The sequence below is a fragment of the Oncorhynchus kisutch genome, linkage group LG1 (assembly GCF_002021735.2).
Source record: "Oncorhynchus kisutch isolate 150728-3 linkage group LG1, Okis_V2, whole genome shotgun sequence".
Lineage (NCBI taxonomy): Eukaryota > Metazoa > Chordata > Actinopteri > Salmoniformes > Salmonidae > Oncorhynchus > Oncorhynchus kisutch.
The window spans coordinates 38,857,705-38,877,677 of NC_034174.2; the positions used below are offsets into that span (position 1 = coordinate 38,857,705).

The 19,973-nt window shown below is 40.7% G+C and overlaps 2 protein-coding genes across 2 annotated transcripts in view; one reads left to right on the plus strand and one right to left on the minus strand.

Annotated features, from left to right (window-relative positions):
* Positions 1-2,635: 2,635 nt before the first annotated feature.
* Positions 2,636-8,460, minus strand: LOC109872513 (ras-related protein Rab-5B-like). Its single transcript, XM_020463813.1, has 4 exons — positions 8,301-8,460; positions 4,816-4,964; positions 4,402-4,453; positions 2,636-2,904 (listed from the first exon to the last, which is right to left on the minus strand). Exons 1-4 carry the CDS (start codon positions 8,458-8,460, stop codon positions 2,636-2,638), a joined length of 630 nt encoding a protein of 209 aa, XP_020319402.1.
* Positions 8,461-16,310: 7,850 nt separating this feature from the next.
* The window catches only part of LOC109872447 (nck-associated protein 5-like), a 109,152-nt gene continuing 105,489 nt past the window's right edge, over positions 16,311-19,973 (plus strand). Inside the window, exon 1 of the mRNA XM_031835437.1 lies at positions 16,311-16,485. The gene's annotated coding sequence lies outside the window, so the exon portion shown is untranslated. The remainder of the gene's footprint in view (positions 16,486-19,973) is intronic.

Genomic DNA, 19,973 nt, shown 5'->3' on the forward strand with positions numbered 1-19,973 from the left:
TACTTTGTGTTTATAAAACATAATACACAGAAACAGCAGATTATATGAAACTTTACAACCATAATATTTGCAGGGAGCCATGTGTCTGTGGTAAAACATGCCTTGTCATGGACGGAAACATAACAAGCAGTGTTGCAGTTGGCAAATTGGATAAAGGACGTTGATTTCATCAGTTAGCTTTTCATTGTCTTAGTTCCTCTGTTTTACCACCCCACTATTTTGTTCAACCATCACCCATGAACAGTCTGTAGCCTTGCAGTTAACTGTGCATGGTTCTATACATTCTATTTCTAAATGCAACTGTAGTGTAGGCCAACTGAGAACACCTTAGTATTGCACATTTAGTAAAGGAGATGTGGTCAAAACAATATCCTTGACATGTTATGTCACATCCTCTAGGGACTACATAATATTGTTGAGAGACTCGGAAACTAAAGCAGAGCTGATAATAGAATAAATGTCCCACTAAGATAAGAGGCAAATAAGCTTAAAGATCTGGTAAAAGCTCATTAATATGCAGCCATAGGAGGGACTGCTGGGAGTTTTGACCAAGTGTTCTCGGAGAAACGATCGGTGCGCTTAGTGCAAACACAAATTTGGCCTCTGCCTCTTTCTTAATCCCTTTGTCCCAGTGTGACCACAACGCTTGAAAGACCGATGTGATGTCACTTCCTTTTTGAGTGTCCTCAGATTGACAGCATTTGCCAAGAACTTCATAACCCCACACTATATGACATGTGTTCCATTGGCCTTCTATTTGTAGCCAACTGGGAGAACTGCTGAGTGTAAAAATATTGTTTTAAGGCACTCATTTGTCTGTCTTTGAGCATGGAGTGGCTGGTCACCCCTTCTTTTCCGACCCGTACAAGGTCACTTCCACCCTTCCCACAGCTGCACGTGTACCCGTTCACTTACTTCACCCCCAACAGTCAAAGCGTTATGACACTGCACCAAACCATTCCCTGGTATAAATAGCTCACACTAGTCAGGTTTCCATCCAACCTTGTTCTGAGAGTAAAGTACATGTCGGGTAAAAAATGTCATCCAGGCCTCTATTTTGATATAATAACCATCATATCGAAGTAAACTTGAAGTCACGCAATGATGTGTGGTCCTCCCGCTACGACTAATCGGGAAAGGATGCAATTTATTAGGCTACGAATGAAGTTATGATGAACTTCACAGGGTGGTGAAAGTTCAAGGTGATGAACTTGATGCTCCATTCCAATAAATATCAAGAGTCTTATTCTGATGACATGATCATTGACATATGGCTGCAATTTGACAAATTTGACAAAAAATAATATTGTTATTTTTCCTATAATATCATGTAGTCTGGTGTTTCCCAACCAGGGGAACTTGGCCTATCCACAGGGGGTACATGAGAAGACTCATGAGACCATAGTAAAATGCACATAAGGAGGTACACAATATATACAAAAGTATGTGGACATCCCTTCAAATGAGTGGATTCTGCTATTTCAGCTACACCCATTGCTGACATGCGTATAAAATCAATGCAAACTCTATAGACAAACATTGGTAGTAGAATGGCCTTAGTGAAGAGCTCAGTGACTTTCAACGTAGTACCGTCATAGGATGCCACCTTTCCAACAAGTTAGTTGGTCAAGTGTTTGCCCTGCTAGAGCTGCTCTGTCAACTGTAAGTGATGTTATTGTGAAGTGGAAACATCTAGTCGCAACAACGACTCAGCCGCGAAGTGGTAGGCCACACAAGCTCATAGAACTGGACCGGCGAGTGCTGAATCGTGTAACAAATCGTCTGTCCTAGGTGGCAAAAACTCACTACCGAGTTCCAAGCTACCTATGGAAATAATGTCAGCACAAGAACTGTTCGTTGGGAGCTTCATGAAATAGGTTTCCATGACCGAGCAGCCGCACTCAGCTCGAGTGGTGTAAAGCTCGCCGCCAGTGGAAACATGTTCTCTGGAGTGATGAATTACCCTTCACCATCTGGCAGTCCAACTGACGAATCTGGGTTTGGCGGATGCCAGGAGAACACCACCTGCCCGAATGCATAGTGCCAACTGTAAAGTGTGGTGGAGGAGGAATAATGGTCTGGGACTGTTTTTTATGGTTCAGGCCTCAGGTCCAGTGAAGGGAAATCTTAACACTACAGCATACAGTGACAATCTAGACAATTCTGTGCTTCCAAGTTTGGGGAAGGCCCTTTCCTGTTTCAGCATAACATTGCCCCCATGCACAAAGCAAGGTCCATACAGAAATGGTTTGTCGAGATCGGTGTGGGATAACTTGGCTGGGCTGCACAGAGCCCTGACCTCAACCCCATCGAACACCTTTGGAACACTGACTGCGAGCCAGGCCTAATCGCCCAACTTCAGTTTCCGACTAATAATGCCCATTCATTCTTGCTACTGTAATCTCCTTCCATTCTTACAAAATCTTACGACTTTCACGAATTATTATCATAATACCAAATAAACCCATGAAAATGTGGAAAGGTTACAGGAGTGTTATAATAATGCGTAAGACTAAAAAGTGTAAGGATCACTTTCAGATCATTGGTGTATTTATCAGTGGCTGTCAAGTAGTGTTGATAAAGTTCATCTTAATCTAGTGTTTGTTTTCCTCCCATAGCTCTATATATTTGTCCCTTATAATTCCTTTAACTCCCTCTTTTTTCCCTGGAAAATCTCTTTAGCCTTCCCTGCTCCCTCAGTTGTGAGCTTGCTGTGAAACACCTTCATTTGGTACCCTTGTACACTCTGTTTGCTTCTCCTCTTCTCCCCCTTCTCTCCTCTGTTTCCACAGCACTGGGCTGGAGTTGTCTGGGTAGGCTGCCTGAGATCTACTGGCGGTTCTCCTCGAACCTGAGCACTACCTGCTACTCCACCCAATGGCTCACTCTTGGGCAGTTTCTTGTCTAGAAAAAAGACATATCAACATAGAGGACTACATAGAACAATTCTAGTATGTGTTGCTTATAGTTGAGATTGCAACGGTATAAACAAGGTGATTGATAGCTGCTCATATTATGTGTACCATGAGGTTTTATCACCCTCTTGTGGATATATAGGGACACTAAACCTTAGCAGTGTCATGATGAGGAGTAAACTATCCATGGCAGAAACAAATGCTCTGTCAAAGGAATTATGATTTGTTTTGATGAGTTTTGTCTCCTAACATTGAGTATTTAACATAGAATATTGAAGTCCTCGAGAAAGAAGGCCACAGTATCATCTCCAGCCAATTTCAACCATATGAATTTGAAGACTGTTGTCAGCAGCTTAGCCCTGAACATCCTCGAAAAACCCAGCAGCAATGTAGACCTGCTACACACACATCACTGCACAAGCCTTTGGCCATTATCTCGCTAACTTGGGTGTGAGGTATACACACATGAGCCTACCGTATACTCCACCACTCTGTTAGCAGACTGATCGGACTTGTTGCCAGTGGTGTAAAGTACTTAAGTAAAAAATACTTTAAAGTACTACGTAAGTAGTTTTTTGGGGTATCTGTACATTAATATTTATATTTTTGACTACAACTTTTACTTCACTACATTCCTTAAGAATATATTGTACTTTTTACTCCATACATTTTCCTTGAAACACAAAAGTACTCGTTACATTTTGAATGCTTAGCAGGACAGGAAAATAGTCAAATTCACGCACATATCAAACAAACATCCCTGGTCATCCCTACTGCCTCTGATCTGGCTGACTCACTAAACACACATGCTTTGTTTGTAAATGACGCCTGAGTGTTGGAGTGTCCCTGGCTTTCTGTAAATAAAGAAAATGGTGTCATCTTGTTTCTTAATATAAGGATTTTAAAAAATGATTCATACTTTTACTTTTGATACTATATTTTAATGTTTTTTTTAATCCCTTTCTCCTCAATGTTGTGGTATCCAATTGTTAGTAGCTACTATCTTGTCTCATCGCTACAACTCCCGTACGGGCTCGGGAGAGACGAAGGTTGAAAGTCTTGCGTCCTCCGATACCCAACCAAGTCGCACTGCTTCTTAACACAGCACACATCCAACCCGGAAGCCAGGCGCACCAATGTGTCGGAGGAAACACTGTGCGCCTGGCAACCTTGGTTAGCGCGCACTGCGCCCGGCCCGCTACAGGAGTCGCTGGTGTGCGATGAGACAAGGATATCCCTACTGGCCAAGCCCTCCCTAACCCGGACGATGCTAGGCCAATTGTGCGTCGCCCCACGGACCTCCCGGTCATGGCCGGTTACGACAGAGCCTGGGCGCGAACCCAGAGTATCTGGTGGCACAGCTAAGTATATTTTAAACCAAATACTTTTAGACTTTTACTCAAGTAGAATTTTACTGGGTGACTTTTACTTTTACTTAAGTCATTTTCAAGTATGACAGTTGGGTACTTTTTCCACTTTGTTGCACCCACAAGTTTCTGGAGCTCGCTCACCCAGGTTTTGGCTAATACAAAGGTCTCCTATCCAGAATAGAAAATAAAGACGAGATATGAGCAAAAGGAACAGGGAAGATGTACTGCTAGACAGGTATGAATGTCCTTCTCAAACAGCTGTCTCAAACCTCTGCACAGTGGTATAGTGTAAATGCGGGATATATGCAACATTTGTGGTGAAAATTATTAACAGACGCTTAGCATTGTTGGAGAATTACTTCACTACAAATGAGTGGAAAAAGTGAGAGGAAAGGTGGAGAGATGGAGAGATTAACAGGGAAAAGATGGGAGTCATTATGCAGGAAGGAGAAGGGCTGGAGAGGAGGATTGTGGGGGAGACAGAGCTTTTGAAAGGGAGAGGGAGATGTTATCATCTAAGATGTTCATACTGTGCTGGTGATGTCATAGACCACTATGGCTGCCTGGGCTCCTCTGTAGCACGTAGGTGCTAGGCTGTGGTAGAGCTCCTGACCAGCCGTCCCAGATCTCAAATTCCCCATGGCACTGTCCACACTCACCATCTGAGTCAGAAAGGCAGCTGAGGAAAGAAGAGAACATGGCAGTTAACCTAGAAAATAGGAATGAGAGGAGGAGATTACGGGTACATAGAGTGAGAGAAAAGAATATAGATTCAAAAGAAGGATAAAGAGAGAAAGTGTGCAAAATTTAAACAAGTCTCTGTGAAAAGGGGAATAATGTGGACAGATAGGAGGAAGTCAGATGACCAGATGTACAGTGCCTTGCAAAAGTGTGTTTTTTCTATTTTGTTGCATTACAACCTGTAATTTAAATGGATTTTTATTTGGATTGAGTGTAATGGACATACACAAAATAGTCCAAATTGGTGAAGTGAAATTAAAAAGATAACTTGTTAAATTATATATATTTTTTTTAAATGAAAAATAGTGCGTGCATACAGTTGAAGTCAGAAGTTTACATACACCTTAGCCAAATACATTTAAACTCAGTTTTTCACAATTCCTGACATTTAATCCTAGCAAAAATGACCCGTTTTAGGTCAGTTACGATCAGCACTTTCTTTTAAGAATGTGAAATGTCAGAATAATAGTAGAGAGAATGATTTATTTCAGCTTTTATTTATTTCATCACATTCCCAGTGGGTCAGAAGTTTACATACACTCAATTAGTATTTGGTAGCATTGCCTTTAAATTGTTTAACCTGGGTCAAATGTTTTGGGTAGCCTTCCACAAGCTTCCCACAATAAGTTGGGTGAATTTTGGCCCATTCCTCCTGACAGAGCTGTGGTAACTGAGTCAGGTTTGTATGCCTCCTTGTTCGCACACGCTTTTTCAGTTCTGCCCACAAATTTTCTATAGGATTGAGGTTAGGGCTTTGTGAGGACCACTCCAATACCTCGACTTCGCTGTCCTTAAGCCATTTTGCCACAACTTTGGAAGTACGCTTGGGGTCATTGTCCATTTGGAAGACCCATTTAACTTCCTGACTAATGTCTTGAGATGTTGCTTCAATATATCCACATAATTTTTCTTCCTCGTGATGCCATCTATTTTGTGAAGGGCACCAGTCCCTCCTGCAGCAAAGCACTCCCACAACATGATGCTGCCACCCCCGTGCTTCACGGTTGGGATTGTGTTCTTCGGCTTGCAAGCCTCCCCCTTTTTCCTCCAATGATAACGATGGTCATTATGGCCAAACAGTTCTATTTTTGTTTCATCAGACCAGAGGACATTTCTCCAAAAAGTACGATCTTTGTCCCCATGTGCAGTTGCAAACCGTAGTTTGGATTTTTTATGGCGGTTTTGGAGCAGTGGCTTCTTCTTTGCTGAGCAAACATTCAGGTTATGTCGATATAGGACTCGTTTTACTGTGGATATAGATACTTTTGTACCTGTTTCCTCCAGCATCTTCACAAGGTCCTTTGCTGTTGTTCTGGGATTGATTTGCACTTTTCGCACCAAAGTACATTCATCTCTAGGACACAGAACGCGTCTTCTTCCTGAGCGATATGACGGCTGCATGGTCCTGTGGTGTTTATACTTGTGTACTATTGTTTGTACAGATGACCGTGGTACCTTCAGACATTTGGAAATTGCTCCCAAGGATGAACCAGACTTGTGGAGGTCTACAATTGTTTTTCTGAGGTCATGGCTGATTTCTTTTCATTTTCCCATGATGTCAAGCAAAGAGGCACTGAGTTTGAAGGTAAGCCTTGAAATACATCCACAGGTCCACCTCCAATTGACTCAAATTATGTCAATTAGCCTATCATAAGCTTCTAAAGCCATGACGTAATTTTCTGGAATTTTCGAAGCTGTTTTAAAGGCAGTCAACTTAGTGTATGTAAACTTCTGACCCACTGGAATTGTGATACAGGGAATTATAAGTGAAATAATCGGTCTGTAAACAATTGTTGGAAAAATTACTTGTGTACATGCACCAAGGAGATGTCCTAACCGACTTGCCAAAACTATCGTTTGTTAACAAGAAATTTGTGGAGTGGTTGAAAAATGAGTTTTAATGACTCCAGCCTAAGTGTATGTAAACTTCTGACTTCAACTGCATGTATTCACCCCCTTTGCTATGAAGCCCCTAAATAAGATCTAGTGCAACCAATTACCTTCAGAAGTCACATAATTTGTCAAATAAAGTCCACCTGTGTGCAATGGAAGTGTCGCATGATCTGTCACATGATCTCAGTATATATACACCTGTTCTGAAAGGTCCCAGAGTCTGCAACACCACTAAGCAAGGGGCACCACCAAGCAAGAGGCACTATGAAGACCAAGGAGCTCTCCAAACAGGTTAGGGACAAAGTTGTGGAGCAGTACAGATCAAGGTTGGGTTCTAAAAAAAAATTCAAACTTTGAACATTCCACAGAGCACCATTAAATCCATTATTCAAAAATGGAAAGAATATGGCACCACAACAAACCTGCCAAGAGAGGGCTGCCCACCAAAACTCATGGACCAGGCAAGGAGGGCATTAATCAGAGAGGCAACAAAGAGACCAAAGATAACCTTGAAGAAGCTGCAAAGCTCCACAGCGGAGATTGGAGTATCTGTCCATAGGACCTCTTTAAGCCGTACACTCCACAGAGCTGGGCTTTACGGAAGAGTGGTCATAAAAAAATAAGAAAACATGTTTGGTGTTCGCCAAAGGCATGTGGGTGACTCCCCAAACATATGGAAGAAAGTACTCTGGTAAGATGAGACTAAAATTGTGCTTTTTGGCCATCAAGGAAAACGCTATGTCTGGTGCAAACCCAACACCTCTCATCACCCCAAGAACAACATCCCCACAGTGAAGCATGGTGGTGGCAGCATCATGCTGTGGGGATGTTTTTTATTGGCAGGGACTGGGAAACTCGTCAGAATGATGGATGGTGCTAAATACAGGGAAATTATTGAGGGACACCTGCTTCAGTTTTCCAGAGATTTGAGACTCTGACCGAGGTTCACCTTCCAGCAGGACAATGACTCTAAGCATATTGCTAAAGCAACTATCGAGTGGTTTAAGGGGAAACATTTAAATGTCTTGGAATGGCAGTCAAAGCCCAGACCTCAATCCAATTGAGAATCTGTGGTATGACTTAAAGATTGCTGTACACCAGAGGAACCCATCCAACTTGAAGGAGCTGGGGAAAAAATCCCAGTGGCTAGATGTACAAAGTTTGTGACCTCGAAGGGACTTGCAGCTGTAATTGCTGCAAAAAGTGTCTCTACAAAGTATTGACTTGACTTGCATCTTCAAAGTTGTAGGGATGAAGTGTAAATGAAATGACACAAACCCCCCAAAAATCCATTAATTCCAGGTTGTAAGGCAACAAAATAGGAAAAATGCCAAGGGAGGTGAATACTGTATTGTATTGTAATGTGTGGTTGGTACTCTACCCCCAATGGTGCTCTCCCTGAAGTCCCGGTACTGGGCTTTGACAAACTGTAGCAGCAGGCTGGACTTCCCCACTGATGTCTCCCCCAGGAAAACCAATTTAAACTGGCTCAATTTACTGGATTGGGGCTGCCCACTGGGTCTTGTTCTATACCCTGCCATTGGGGCTGTGTGTTCGTGAGGGGGTTTGGAGGTTATTTTGGACATTGAGGGTGGGGGAACAGGGGAAAAGGGGGTTCAAGTGACAGCTGGGGAGATGAGGATGGGGGAGAGGAGGACGGGGGAGAGTAGGGGTAGAGAGAGGTACCCCTCTCAAGGACAATAGGACCCGTCTGTCAGATGAAAAATGGAAATCTACAAGACAAAAAAATACAGAAAACAACAGATGTAGGCCTATGCCAGAATCTAGACTTTTATCATAATGGCAACCTGTCACACAATCACCCGTGAAACCAATGTGAATCCAAATATATCTCCACGTTTGCATGCTGCTGTGTACAATACATTTGAATCTAGATCCAAAGCGAATAGCCACTAGTTAGAAAGCATTACTAGCCTGGGCTGCTTACTAAAACCTGATTTATATAAACATCTCTTATTTGTTAACTTACAACAAATAAGAGATGAACAACTGAACAATGAGAGAAAATCTAAATAATCAATAACATCAATAATTATGTGGGAAATGTAGAAGACAATAACTTTCAAAACAGGCTTCCATTTTCTGATCCTTCTCTGCAACACTGAGTTCATCAGTTAGGCCTAGGCTACCCCAGCCTGGCCTCAAAAACGAATTTACGTTTACTGTATATGGGTTGGTTGTTTAGCAACAAAACAACACGTTTCGGCAAAACAAGACGGGGTTGGCAGAGATTGTTGACAACATGTAAACTATATTTTGTATCCAATGTTTAAAACATAACTAACTACATTTGCACAATGAGCACTTGTTGTTCCTTAAATACATCGTTACAGTTATTAGTTAGCTAGCTAGCAATTGTTTTGCCATACTAGCATTGACATGAAATCAGTCAAAACACCTCAAAACAAAAAATGGTATCAAGAACAAGATGAAACTAGCAGAAACAAGCCACTTGGCAGGTCATCTAGGTTTTTACCTATACACTTTCCATCACCATGAAAAAAAACAACGCACAATACAATCCTAGATGACCTGCCTATGTACAATACAGTAACGTACATTTACTTTAAGTGGTTTGTAAGTATGGTAAATTAATAATTCACAAAAAGTGGTTGTTTTCCATGCAATTTGATCAAGAAAAGTCCTCAACTGGCAGCTTCATTAAATAGTACCTGCAAAACACCAGTCTCAACGTCAACAGTGAGGAGGCGATGCCAGGATGCTGGCCTTCATGGCAGAGTTCGTCTGTCCAGTGTCTGTGTTCTCTTGCCCATCTTAATCTTTTATTTGTATTGTGTCACGCCCTGACCACAGAGAGCCCTTGTTTCTCTATGGCGTAGGAGGTCAGGGTGTGACTAGGGTATTCTAGTTTATGTTTCCTATGTTGGTGTTTTTGTATGATATCCAATTAGAGGCAGCTGGTAATCATTGTCTCTAATTGGGGATCATATTTAAGTAGATATTTTTTCCCACCTGTGTTTGTGGGATATTGTTTTGTGCATCACGTAGTCAGGTTTAGTTGTTCGGTTGTTATAGATTTGGTTTTGTTTAAGTTTCTCTTTGAATTAAATATGTGGAACTCAACAGCTGCTGTGCAGTGGTTCTGTTCTTACGACAGCCGTGACATATTGGCCAGTCTGAGATAGGGCTTTTTCTTTGCAACTCTGCCAAGAAGGCCAGCATCAATTTGATGTTATTTTAAAGGACAAAAAATGTGCTTTTCTTTCAAAAACAAGGACATTTCTAAGTGACCTCGAACTTTTGAACGGTAGTGTATATCAAGCAAGTATTTTTATATTCCACAAGTATTATCAAATTAACTGTTTTGTACAGAAAATAATCACTCACATGCTGGTAAACACTCATACATTTGGTATTTTCACAAAAGTACTGCACTGGGCCTTTACCAGTCCTGTTGTAGCTGACTGGATATAGACGTCTTCAGCGCAAGCTGCTAATAACAATAATAAAAACACATTGCTATCAATACACTTGGCTACTCATTCATTACAGTGCCAGGGGAAGTATGGAGAAGCACTTTTCATGTTTTCTAATATTGTTGAGTAAAACAGTTTTGACTGTGCTGAATAAGAACATGGACATGAACTCACTCATAAAACATCAGCTTTTTGCTGTATTCGTTCAGTCTCTCTCTCGTCAAGGTTTTAAAAGTTATGAATCTCACATATGCTAGTATTAAACTTTGGGGTGGCGGGGGTTGTGGAAACTGTAGGCAGGGTGATTTGAGCTATCCGATTGGCCAGTACAGTAGGCACGCTGTATTTAGCCACAGATCTCCCTCCCAGTCCACCATGGAGGCGGAGTTTGTCCTCTCAGACAAATTAAATAGTTCAAAATCGGGACATTTTGTATACCCGGCGAGCAGGGCTTCTGAATCAAGTGCACTTACTGCCAACAGCGCAAGCCTTTAGCGTTGGCTTTTCTACATAACTATTTGGTGATCGACTAGGAATGACTAGACCGGTGACCACTGACATAATTTATTTATTTACTATAAATATTTAAAACTATTTAAGACTGCCGGTTGTGATACAGCCTGGAATCGAACCTGGGTCTGTAGTGACGGACTGCTTTGCCACTGGGGAGCCCCTATTTGAGCAGAATAGAATAGCTATCAACTCTTAATTGTATTATAAACGTTTGTCCTAAAATGCCAACACTTAACATGTAACTAAATTGTTAGAATAGAATATGCCTATATCTGTGCAGAATAGAATAGAAGAGCTAAGCAGAATAGAACTGAGCTGAGCAGAGAATATAATAGAAAAGGCTAGATCTGAGCAGACTAGAATATCGTTCCTTTTTTATTTTTACATCAGTTGAAGCGAAACATTTAAGTCCATTGTTTTTGTTATGATGTGGTAAGACAGTTGTAATAAATTACTTAATGCCTTAAATAGCTTTCTTCAAACATCAGGGGGTATATTTCAATAGTTGAAATTACCCATAAGTAACCATACATATAATTAACTATACATGTAAATATGATTGATTTCACTTTAAATTATGGGCTTCAAAATTAATTGCTTCATGAATTTGATGGGGTCCTCATCTAATGCAGTTTTTCTTACTTTCATTGTTGTTAACAGACCATGCCTTTAACAAATGAGTAACCATTACTCAACTCAAACCCTATCATCATCACTGGGTGATAAGACCATCTAACTTACATTAAAGGATTAGTTCACCTAGATTAAAAAAATACATCTTGGTTTCCTTACTCTCTAAGCAGTATATGGACAAGGTAAGACAGCAACCCATGCTTTGATTTGGTTTAACTGGCCACTGTCTCCAAATGCTACGTTTTTAGCATTTGTGTCCAAAAACCAATGGGACTTCCCAACTCTATTTAACCAGAGTTTCTAAACCCAGATGTGCCACATCGCTAGACTTCCAGGAATGCTTGCGAAACAGGCCATGCAGACCAGGCCAGGGTTTGGGGTTAGAGAAGTCAATGAGAGAAGAGAAAATTTATCCTTAGTTAATTTTCTCAAACTCTACAGGCACAACCTACATTCTAGCCAATGTCTTGAACATCTTATTACTCCAACCTCCTGAAAGTGACAAACTGACACATTTTCATTTTCATCAAGAACAACATATCTAAGGAAAGCCTTTGATTTGACGTCCTGCATTAAATCAAGCTGACATGATTTACACAATGCAAAAATCTAATAATTTATTATTGAAATAAAATTGGTGCAATTTAAGGCCAAGTGGCAAACAATAATGCAGGCACTCTGGATGGGGGTGTGAGCATGAGGGTCTTTGTGTGTCTAAGTTGTTGTTCGTATGTATAAGTTTGTTTTTGGAATTACATTTTATTCTAATGGGGGAAAAATATTATTTAAAAAATGACAAATAAAGATTTGACTGGGTCTTTGATTGAACTGTGGTATTAGTTCATAGGCTGGGGGGTCGATCGGGCTCACATGGGCTGATGTCTCATAGTGATTTTCTTGAAGGTCTATGTCCCCAGAGTTGGAAAATGTGTGATAACAGTTCAGCAATAGCAGCTTTCTCTGTTATCATTCTTTCTTTCATCCCTCCATCCCTCCGAAGCTTAATTCTAATATGGCCGCCAAACTCAATGGGGTCTTATTGGATCAATTTCACATAACCATACTTGTATGAAATATAATTGTAGTATGCAAAATAATATGTTTATAGTGATGTAGCATACATTGCCAAATGAGCCAGGTGTGTCAGATATATAAAGATGTTACATTATTCTCAGAAATGTGGTAAGAATGTGCCCAAAAAGCTGTCAGAATCGCAGATTTCTGAAAATGTAACCAGGCATGTCAAATAAGAATAAATTATTATTTACATTTACGGCCTAGCAAGAAGCAAAAGGTCTCTTGTGGGGACTGGGACAAAAATGCACATCATGACAAAAGAGACACCACAACACTACATAAAGATGAATCTAAGACACAACATGGAAGCAACACAACATGATAACACAACATGGTAGCAACACCGCATGACAGCACAACATGGTAGCAGCACAACATGGCAGCAGGACAACATGGTAGCAGCACAAACATGGCACAAACAATGTTAAGCACAGACAACTGCACGAAGGACAAAATGGTAGAGCCAAAAACATATCACGCTAAGCAGAAACGAGTGTCCATGTCTTTGAATGTAGAGATAGAGAGAACTGTCCAGTTTGAGAGTTTTTTGTAGCTCGTTCCAGTCATTATCTGCAGCAAACTGAAAAGAGGAGCGACCCAGGAATGTGTATGTTTGAGGACCTTTACCAGAATGTGACTGGCAGAATGGATGCTGTATATGGCGGATGAGGGTTGCAGTAGGTATCTTAGTTCGGGTTTAGTGAGGCCTATGAGGGTTTGATAAATAAGCATCATCAGTGGGTCTTGCGCCATGTATGATGAGATGGCCAGTTTAGAGAGGAGTACAGAGTGCAGTGATGTGTCCTATAAGGAACACATCTGATGGCGGAATGGTAACGAACATCTTGCCGTCCGAGAGCACCCTTAACTGTTGATCTATAAATTATGTTTCCGTAATCTAGCACGGGTAGGATGATCTGAATCAGGTTTAATTTGTCAGATGGGGTGGGAGGAACGATTACTATGGAGGAAAACAAGTCTAGATTTAACCTTTGCATGCACCTTTGATATGTGCTGAGAGGACAGCGTACTGTCTAGCCATACTACTAGTCATAACTTGTATGAGGTGACTACCTCAAGCTCAAAACCCTTTTAGGGTAAAACATATTGCAATTCCTATGCAATTTTACACATTTCTAGTCCTTTGTTATATGGAAACAGTTAACAGAATGTGTTAATCAGCTCACATCTATGACTTTTCACTTTTAGGGTACGTTCTCCAAACAATTCTGTGAATAATTGAAAATCTTTCCAATCTGGCACACCTGGCTCATTTGGTTGTGTATTCTACATCACTATGTTTTAAGATATTATTGGGCATACAACAATATATAACATACAGGTATGGTCATGTGAAATTTATCCAAAAAGACCCCATTAAGTTGTTTGGCAGCCATATTGGAAAAAGGCTTTTTAGTGCATGAATCCTGTGATTGCCCTGTATATACAAATATTTGTAAAACCCTGTTCTAGCTGTGTGTGTGCAATTTGATGGTTCTGTTACAATCCAAAAACATAGCTGCCCCACTACATGGAATTATATAGCTAAGCTAACAACATTCTAATGACAATGAGAAAATATGGGCTAATTTTAACAATAGTTGTAAGTGGTGCTTCAAAGTTGATTATGCTACAGTATATATCATTTGAAAGTTAATCTCATGATCTTTCAGAACCACTTGTCAAAAAACGTTTAAAATGTATCAGGGTTTCCTTTTTAAACTCATTTATACAGGTAATTCTGATATGTACCATATAGGTCAAAGGTCAAAGTTCTGTTGACCTGAACATTCCCGAAAATGTGTCTGATGGACAGCTGGGAATCTAAACTTCCAATGATATATAATTAAAGGGTATCAGTGTGCAATAACTTGTTGTATTTTGACATTGTTCGTCATAGGGTATAATCCCTATAGGAAAAAAGTATGGGTTGGAGGGATGAAAGAAAGCATGATAACACAGAGAAAGTTGCCATTTCTGGGCTGTTATCACACATTTTCCAACTCTAATGACATAGACCTTCAAGAAAATCACTATGAGACATTGTCACCCAAGTGAGCCCGACAGCGAAGGTGTGGGGGTCTGGCCCATGGATTATATTTAACTTCAGAAGCCCACCTTGCATATTTTTAAATAAACATATACAATGATGTCAGGACAGTGGAATGCAGTGTAGTAGCACAATACCCTAACTTCCTGAGGTCAGGTATTTTTAGGCCTCAGAGAGGAAGCCAGAATTCCTGTTTACGGATCCATGGGTCTCCCAGTGCTGTGTTCGAGAGGAGACATCTGTCCTACTTATGGAAATCACCATTATAAATATCAACCACTACACACATTGGACACTGTGAGATCACCACTCTGTCTATCCCAGCCTTACTGTGATGCAAACCTGGATTCAAATATGATTTGAAATTATTTCAAATACTTTAGCTGTGCTTGATTGATCTTGCCTGTTGCAATGGAACCAATAGAAACATCTCAAAAGTGCAAACCCTGCTCACCTGGCACTCCAGGCAGGTTAAAACAAACGCTCAAAGCATTTGAAAGATCTCAAATAGTATTTGAACTGAGGTCTGCTGTGATGTTGGTGTGCCGGAGCCTGTTATTATTTCCCTTTTATGTCACAGGAGGGCGCCTTCTTCACAAAAACGGCTTAGGTACCCTTTCAATAGAGGAGATAATTGCGTCTATGCTGGACCTGACGTTAACATTTATTGTGAAAGATAGAAGAGTATGGGGGTGTTGAAGTACTATTGGGGCAGTCAATGTCTGTGTGTTACTCACATCTTATTTTGAAAACGAACGCAAACAAATCTTACTCCATTACTTTATTTGATTGTTTACTTGAGGTTTGTTAGACATGTATGGTGGGTAGTGGTTATGCTGGAGATTATTAAAGGATGCAGGATGGGAAGGAGTATATGAGTGTATGGAAAAATGCTATTTCTGACTAGCCATAATAAAAAACCTTATCCCACCTCTATATCTCCTCCATTTCCATCTCTCTCAAAGCAGTCAAGGAATTTGAGGAGATAGCAAACTCTAGGTCTATAATGTACATGAAATACAATTATGCATCTACATTAGAAGTTATATACATGCGCAGGGTCACCATACTCAATCTACTCACTTATAGTTGTCAAACGTATATAGAGTTAATGTGTCAGAAAGACGGGAATGGGGAAATTACCATGTAAAACACAAAATGACATGTTGGGTAAATTAATCTCGGTTACACAAGAACTAAAATCTCTCGCGCGTAATTGGTCAGTTGCTCCATTAAAGTTTACATAGATCTGTCCACGAGAGACTATGCGGAAATAAATCACTGCATGACTGGAGCACAGGACTTTCTGAGCATTTACACCCATTGGGTATAATCTAAAAAAATATGATTTTTTATCGTATATTATAGTATACTTTATTATGGTATGGTATTGTAGCCTACCTATAGTAGCTTGTATGCTGTATAGTAGGCTATAGTAGAGTGTATATAGAATAGTAGTCATTAATTTACTATAACAACATAATAGTACCACGGGATGTCTTGTACTTAATAAAATAATGGTGTAAGATTTGTTTGCGTTCGTTTTCAAAATAAGATGTGAGTACCACACAGACATTGGCTGCCCCAATGAGAGCGGGGAGTCGAGAGCAATTTAAAGCCATGACATCACATTTCATGACGACCGCATCCAAATGCGGAAAGACCTCGGTGCGGCTCTTATTTCAATCTGTCTCTGTTCGAGGAAAATAAGGAATGCAGCTTTTTTTAGACAATACGGAGTATCTCGATGTTTATTTTTAGACGTGCCGTATTTAACGTTGGTGCTGTATGACTGTCCGTTTATCTCCCTATGAAGCACCATTTTTCTAGACTAGGTAAGTGAATGTTATATTCATCACCGTGTACCGAGGTACCGTTTGAGAAAAAAAATGCTTACGAGTAACGTTAGGGTGCTGGGATAAACCTTAGACTGGGTATTTAATGTGATGAAGAACGTTGCAAACAATGTATGAGGATGCCACAGAGATGTGTTTGTAGTAGCCTATTCATACTCCCATGTAGGCCTATTTGGCGGTGCCTGTGATACGTAAACAATGAATTATTATGTGACGTTCATGTCGCTGTATTAATTTAAACGTGAACAGGAAACCGGTTACTCGGGGAACATTTTTACACCCAGACGGTCATCACGATAATATACCACATTAAAATCTTGCCACGCATTGGACATCGCCTAATATTATTTTTTCTATAGCAAAATACTAATGAAATACTATCTGACTAAAAACAACTCTATGGTGAAGGAAGTCTTATTGACATGTAAGTGGGAGTTTTGATGGGCTACAACACTATCATTAGTAAATAGTAGTTTGCTGTTATTGTCTTATTGTGTCATTATGGAACATGATACAAACTTGATACTTTTCTTAGACTACAGAACAATGAAGGACAACATGGGTCAGATGGGGCGCAACATCTGCTCAAACTATCAGTCTTGATCCTCTGTAGTCTGTACTCTGAGGCATGTCACATTTGTAAGCCTGCAGTCAATTTATGCCTTTACTTGCACAGCTATGTCGAGAGAATGAATGCATTGTCATCAGCTTCTCAAGTGAATCCGACATGCACACATCTTGAAATCGTTTTACATTATTTTTCAGACTGATTGTTTGGTTTGGAAAGTACAGTAAATCTGGAGTAAATGGCTGAAATATATTCTGGACATTGGCTGCACCTGTTAGCATAGTCAAATATTTTCTTGAGCCTATCTTGGTCCAAATGGGCCAGTAATGTGTGCCAGCAGCGCTGACTCCAAATGATTCGGACATCACCGCTCTCACAGTCGTGTCAGTAGGGCCGGCTCCTTGGTAAATGAGTCTAGCCAGCTGTAGGTGCCCAGGGGCCCTGACCTCCAGGGGGCCCTCATTGATTGTTAGTCACTCCTACTCATATATCATTAACAGGGCATAAATCATGGCAAAATATGTAGAATTGCAGGGGCCCCCAAAAGGCTAGAGCTATCCCTGAGAGTCAGTCATCATGATGACTGCTACCTAGGTTGTAAATGTTAAACTAATAGCCTGATATCTTTGGTCAGTGCTAATGTGGTGAGTACATGGTTGTTTCTAAAAGTGTCTCAGTACATGATAGTGTGATTTGCAAAGTATGCATATGATACCTAGATGTATAGCATCAGTAAGCGTACTGCGAGCTGCTGCTTTCATTGGCGGGACACTAATACAGACGCCTATAAGAAATCCCGCTATGCCCTCAGACGAACCATCAAACAGGCAAAGCTTTAATACAGGACTAAGATTGAATCCTACTACACCGGTTCTGACGCTCGTCGGATGTGGCAGGGCTTGCAAACTACTACGGACTATAAAGGGAAACCCAGCCGTGAGCTGCCCAGTGACGCAAGTGTACCAGGTGAGCTAAATGCCTTTTATGCTCGCTTCGAGGCAAGCAACACTAAAGCATGCATGAGAACACTAGCTGTTCCGGACGACTGTGTGATCATCATCTCTGTAGCTGATGTGAACAAGACCTTTCAACAGGTCAACATTCACAAAGCCGCAGGGCCAGACAGATTACCAAGACATGTACTCCGAGTGTGCACTGACCAACTGGCAAGTGTCTTCACTGACATTTTCAACCTGTCCCTGACCTAGTCTGTAATACCTATACTACTGTTCAAAAGTTTGGGGTCACTTAGAAATGTCCATGTTTTTTAAAGAAAATAACTTTTTTTTGCCAATATAACATCAAATTGATCAGAAATACAGTGTAGACATTGTTAATGTTGTAAATGACTATTGTAGCTGGAAACTGCAGATTTTTAATGTCATATCTACATAGGCGTACAGAGGCCTATTATCAGCAACCATCACTCCTGTGTTCCAATGGCATGTTGTGTTAGCTAATCCAGGTTTATCATTTTAAAAGGCTAATTGATAATTAAAAAAACAGTTTGCAATTATGTGTGAAAACTGTGGTGCTGATTAAAGAAGCAATAAAACTGGTCTTCTTTAGACTAGTTGAGTATCTGGAGCATCAGTATTTGTGGCTTTGATAACAGGCTCAAAATGGCCAGAAACAAATAACTTTCTTCTGAAACTCGTCAGTCTATTCTTGTTCTGAGAAATGAAGGCTATTCCATGCTAGAAAGGGCCAAGAAACTGAAGATCTCGTACAACACTGTGCACTACTCCCTTCACAGAACAGCGCAAACTGCCTCGAACCAGAATAGAAAGAGGAGTGGGAGGTCCCGGTGCACAACTGAGCAAGAGGACAAGTACATTAGAGTATCTAGTTTGAGAAACAGATGGCTCACAAGTCCTCAACTGGCAGCATCATTAAATAGTACCCGCAAAACACTAGTCTCAACGTCAACAGTGAAGAGGCGACTCCGGGATTCTGGCCTTCATGGCAGAGTTGCAAAGAAAAGCCATATCTCAGACTGGCCAATAAAAATAAAAGATTAAGATGGGCAAAAGAACAGACACGGGACAGAGGAAGATTGCAAAAAGTGTGAAGTGGGAGATTTGTACAGGGTAAAAGGGATCTTGAAGAAGGCTATCACTCCATTTTGCAACGCCATGCCATACCCTGTGGACGGCGCTTAATTGGAGCCAATTTCCTCCTACAACAGGACAATGACCCAAAGCACAGCTCCAAACTATGCAATAACTATTTAGGGAAGAAGCAGTCTGCTGGTATTCTGTCTATAATGGAGTGGCCAGCACAGTCACCGGATCTCAACCCTATTGAGCTGTTGTGGGAATAGCTAGACAGTATGCTATGTAAGAAGTGCCAATCCAACTTGTGGGAGGTGCTTCAGGAAGCAGGGGGTGAAATCGCTTCAGATTACCTCCACAAATTGACAACTAGAATGCCAATGGTCTGCAAGGTTGTAATTGCTGCAAATTGAAGATTCTTTGACGAAGGCAAAGTTTGAAGGACAAAATTATTATTTCAATAAAAAAATAATTATTTATAATCTTGTCAACGTCTTGACTATATTTCCTATTCATTTTGCAAATAATTTCATGTATGTTTTCATGGAAAACAAGGACATTTCTAAGTGACCCCAAACTTTTGAACGGTTGTGTATATACTAGGTGGTGTCAGAGGAATGCCCTAAAAATTGTCAGAGACTACAGTCACCCAAGTCATAGGCAGTTCTCTCTGCTACCGCATGGTAATCGGTACCGGAGTGCCAAGTCTAGGTCCAAAAGGCTCCTTAGCAGCTTCTACCCCCATGCCATAAGACTGCTGAATAATTAATCAAATGGCCACCCGGACAATTTATTGACCCCCCCTTGTTTTTACACTGCTGCTACTCACTGTTTATTATCTATGC

Bases quoted from the DNA above. Each gene is read 5' to 3' on its own strand.
- LOC109872513 (XM_020463813.1), bottom strand. From the start codon at position 8,460: ATGGCAGGGTATAGAACAAGACCCAGTGGGCAGCCCCAATCCAGTAAA. The intron at 4,965-8,300 runs GTAGAGTACCAA...TTCTTTCCTCAG, and splicing joins CAGGGAGAGCACCATTGGGG to CTGCCTTTCTGACTCAGATG. The intron at 2,905-4,401 runs GTGCAACAAAGT...TCTTTTTTCTAG, and splicing joins CGAGCTCCAGAAACTTGTGG to ACAAGAAACTGCCCAAGAGT.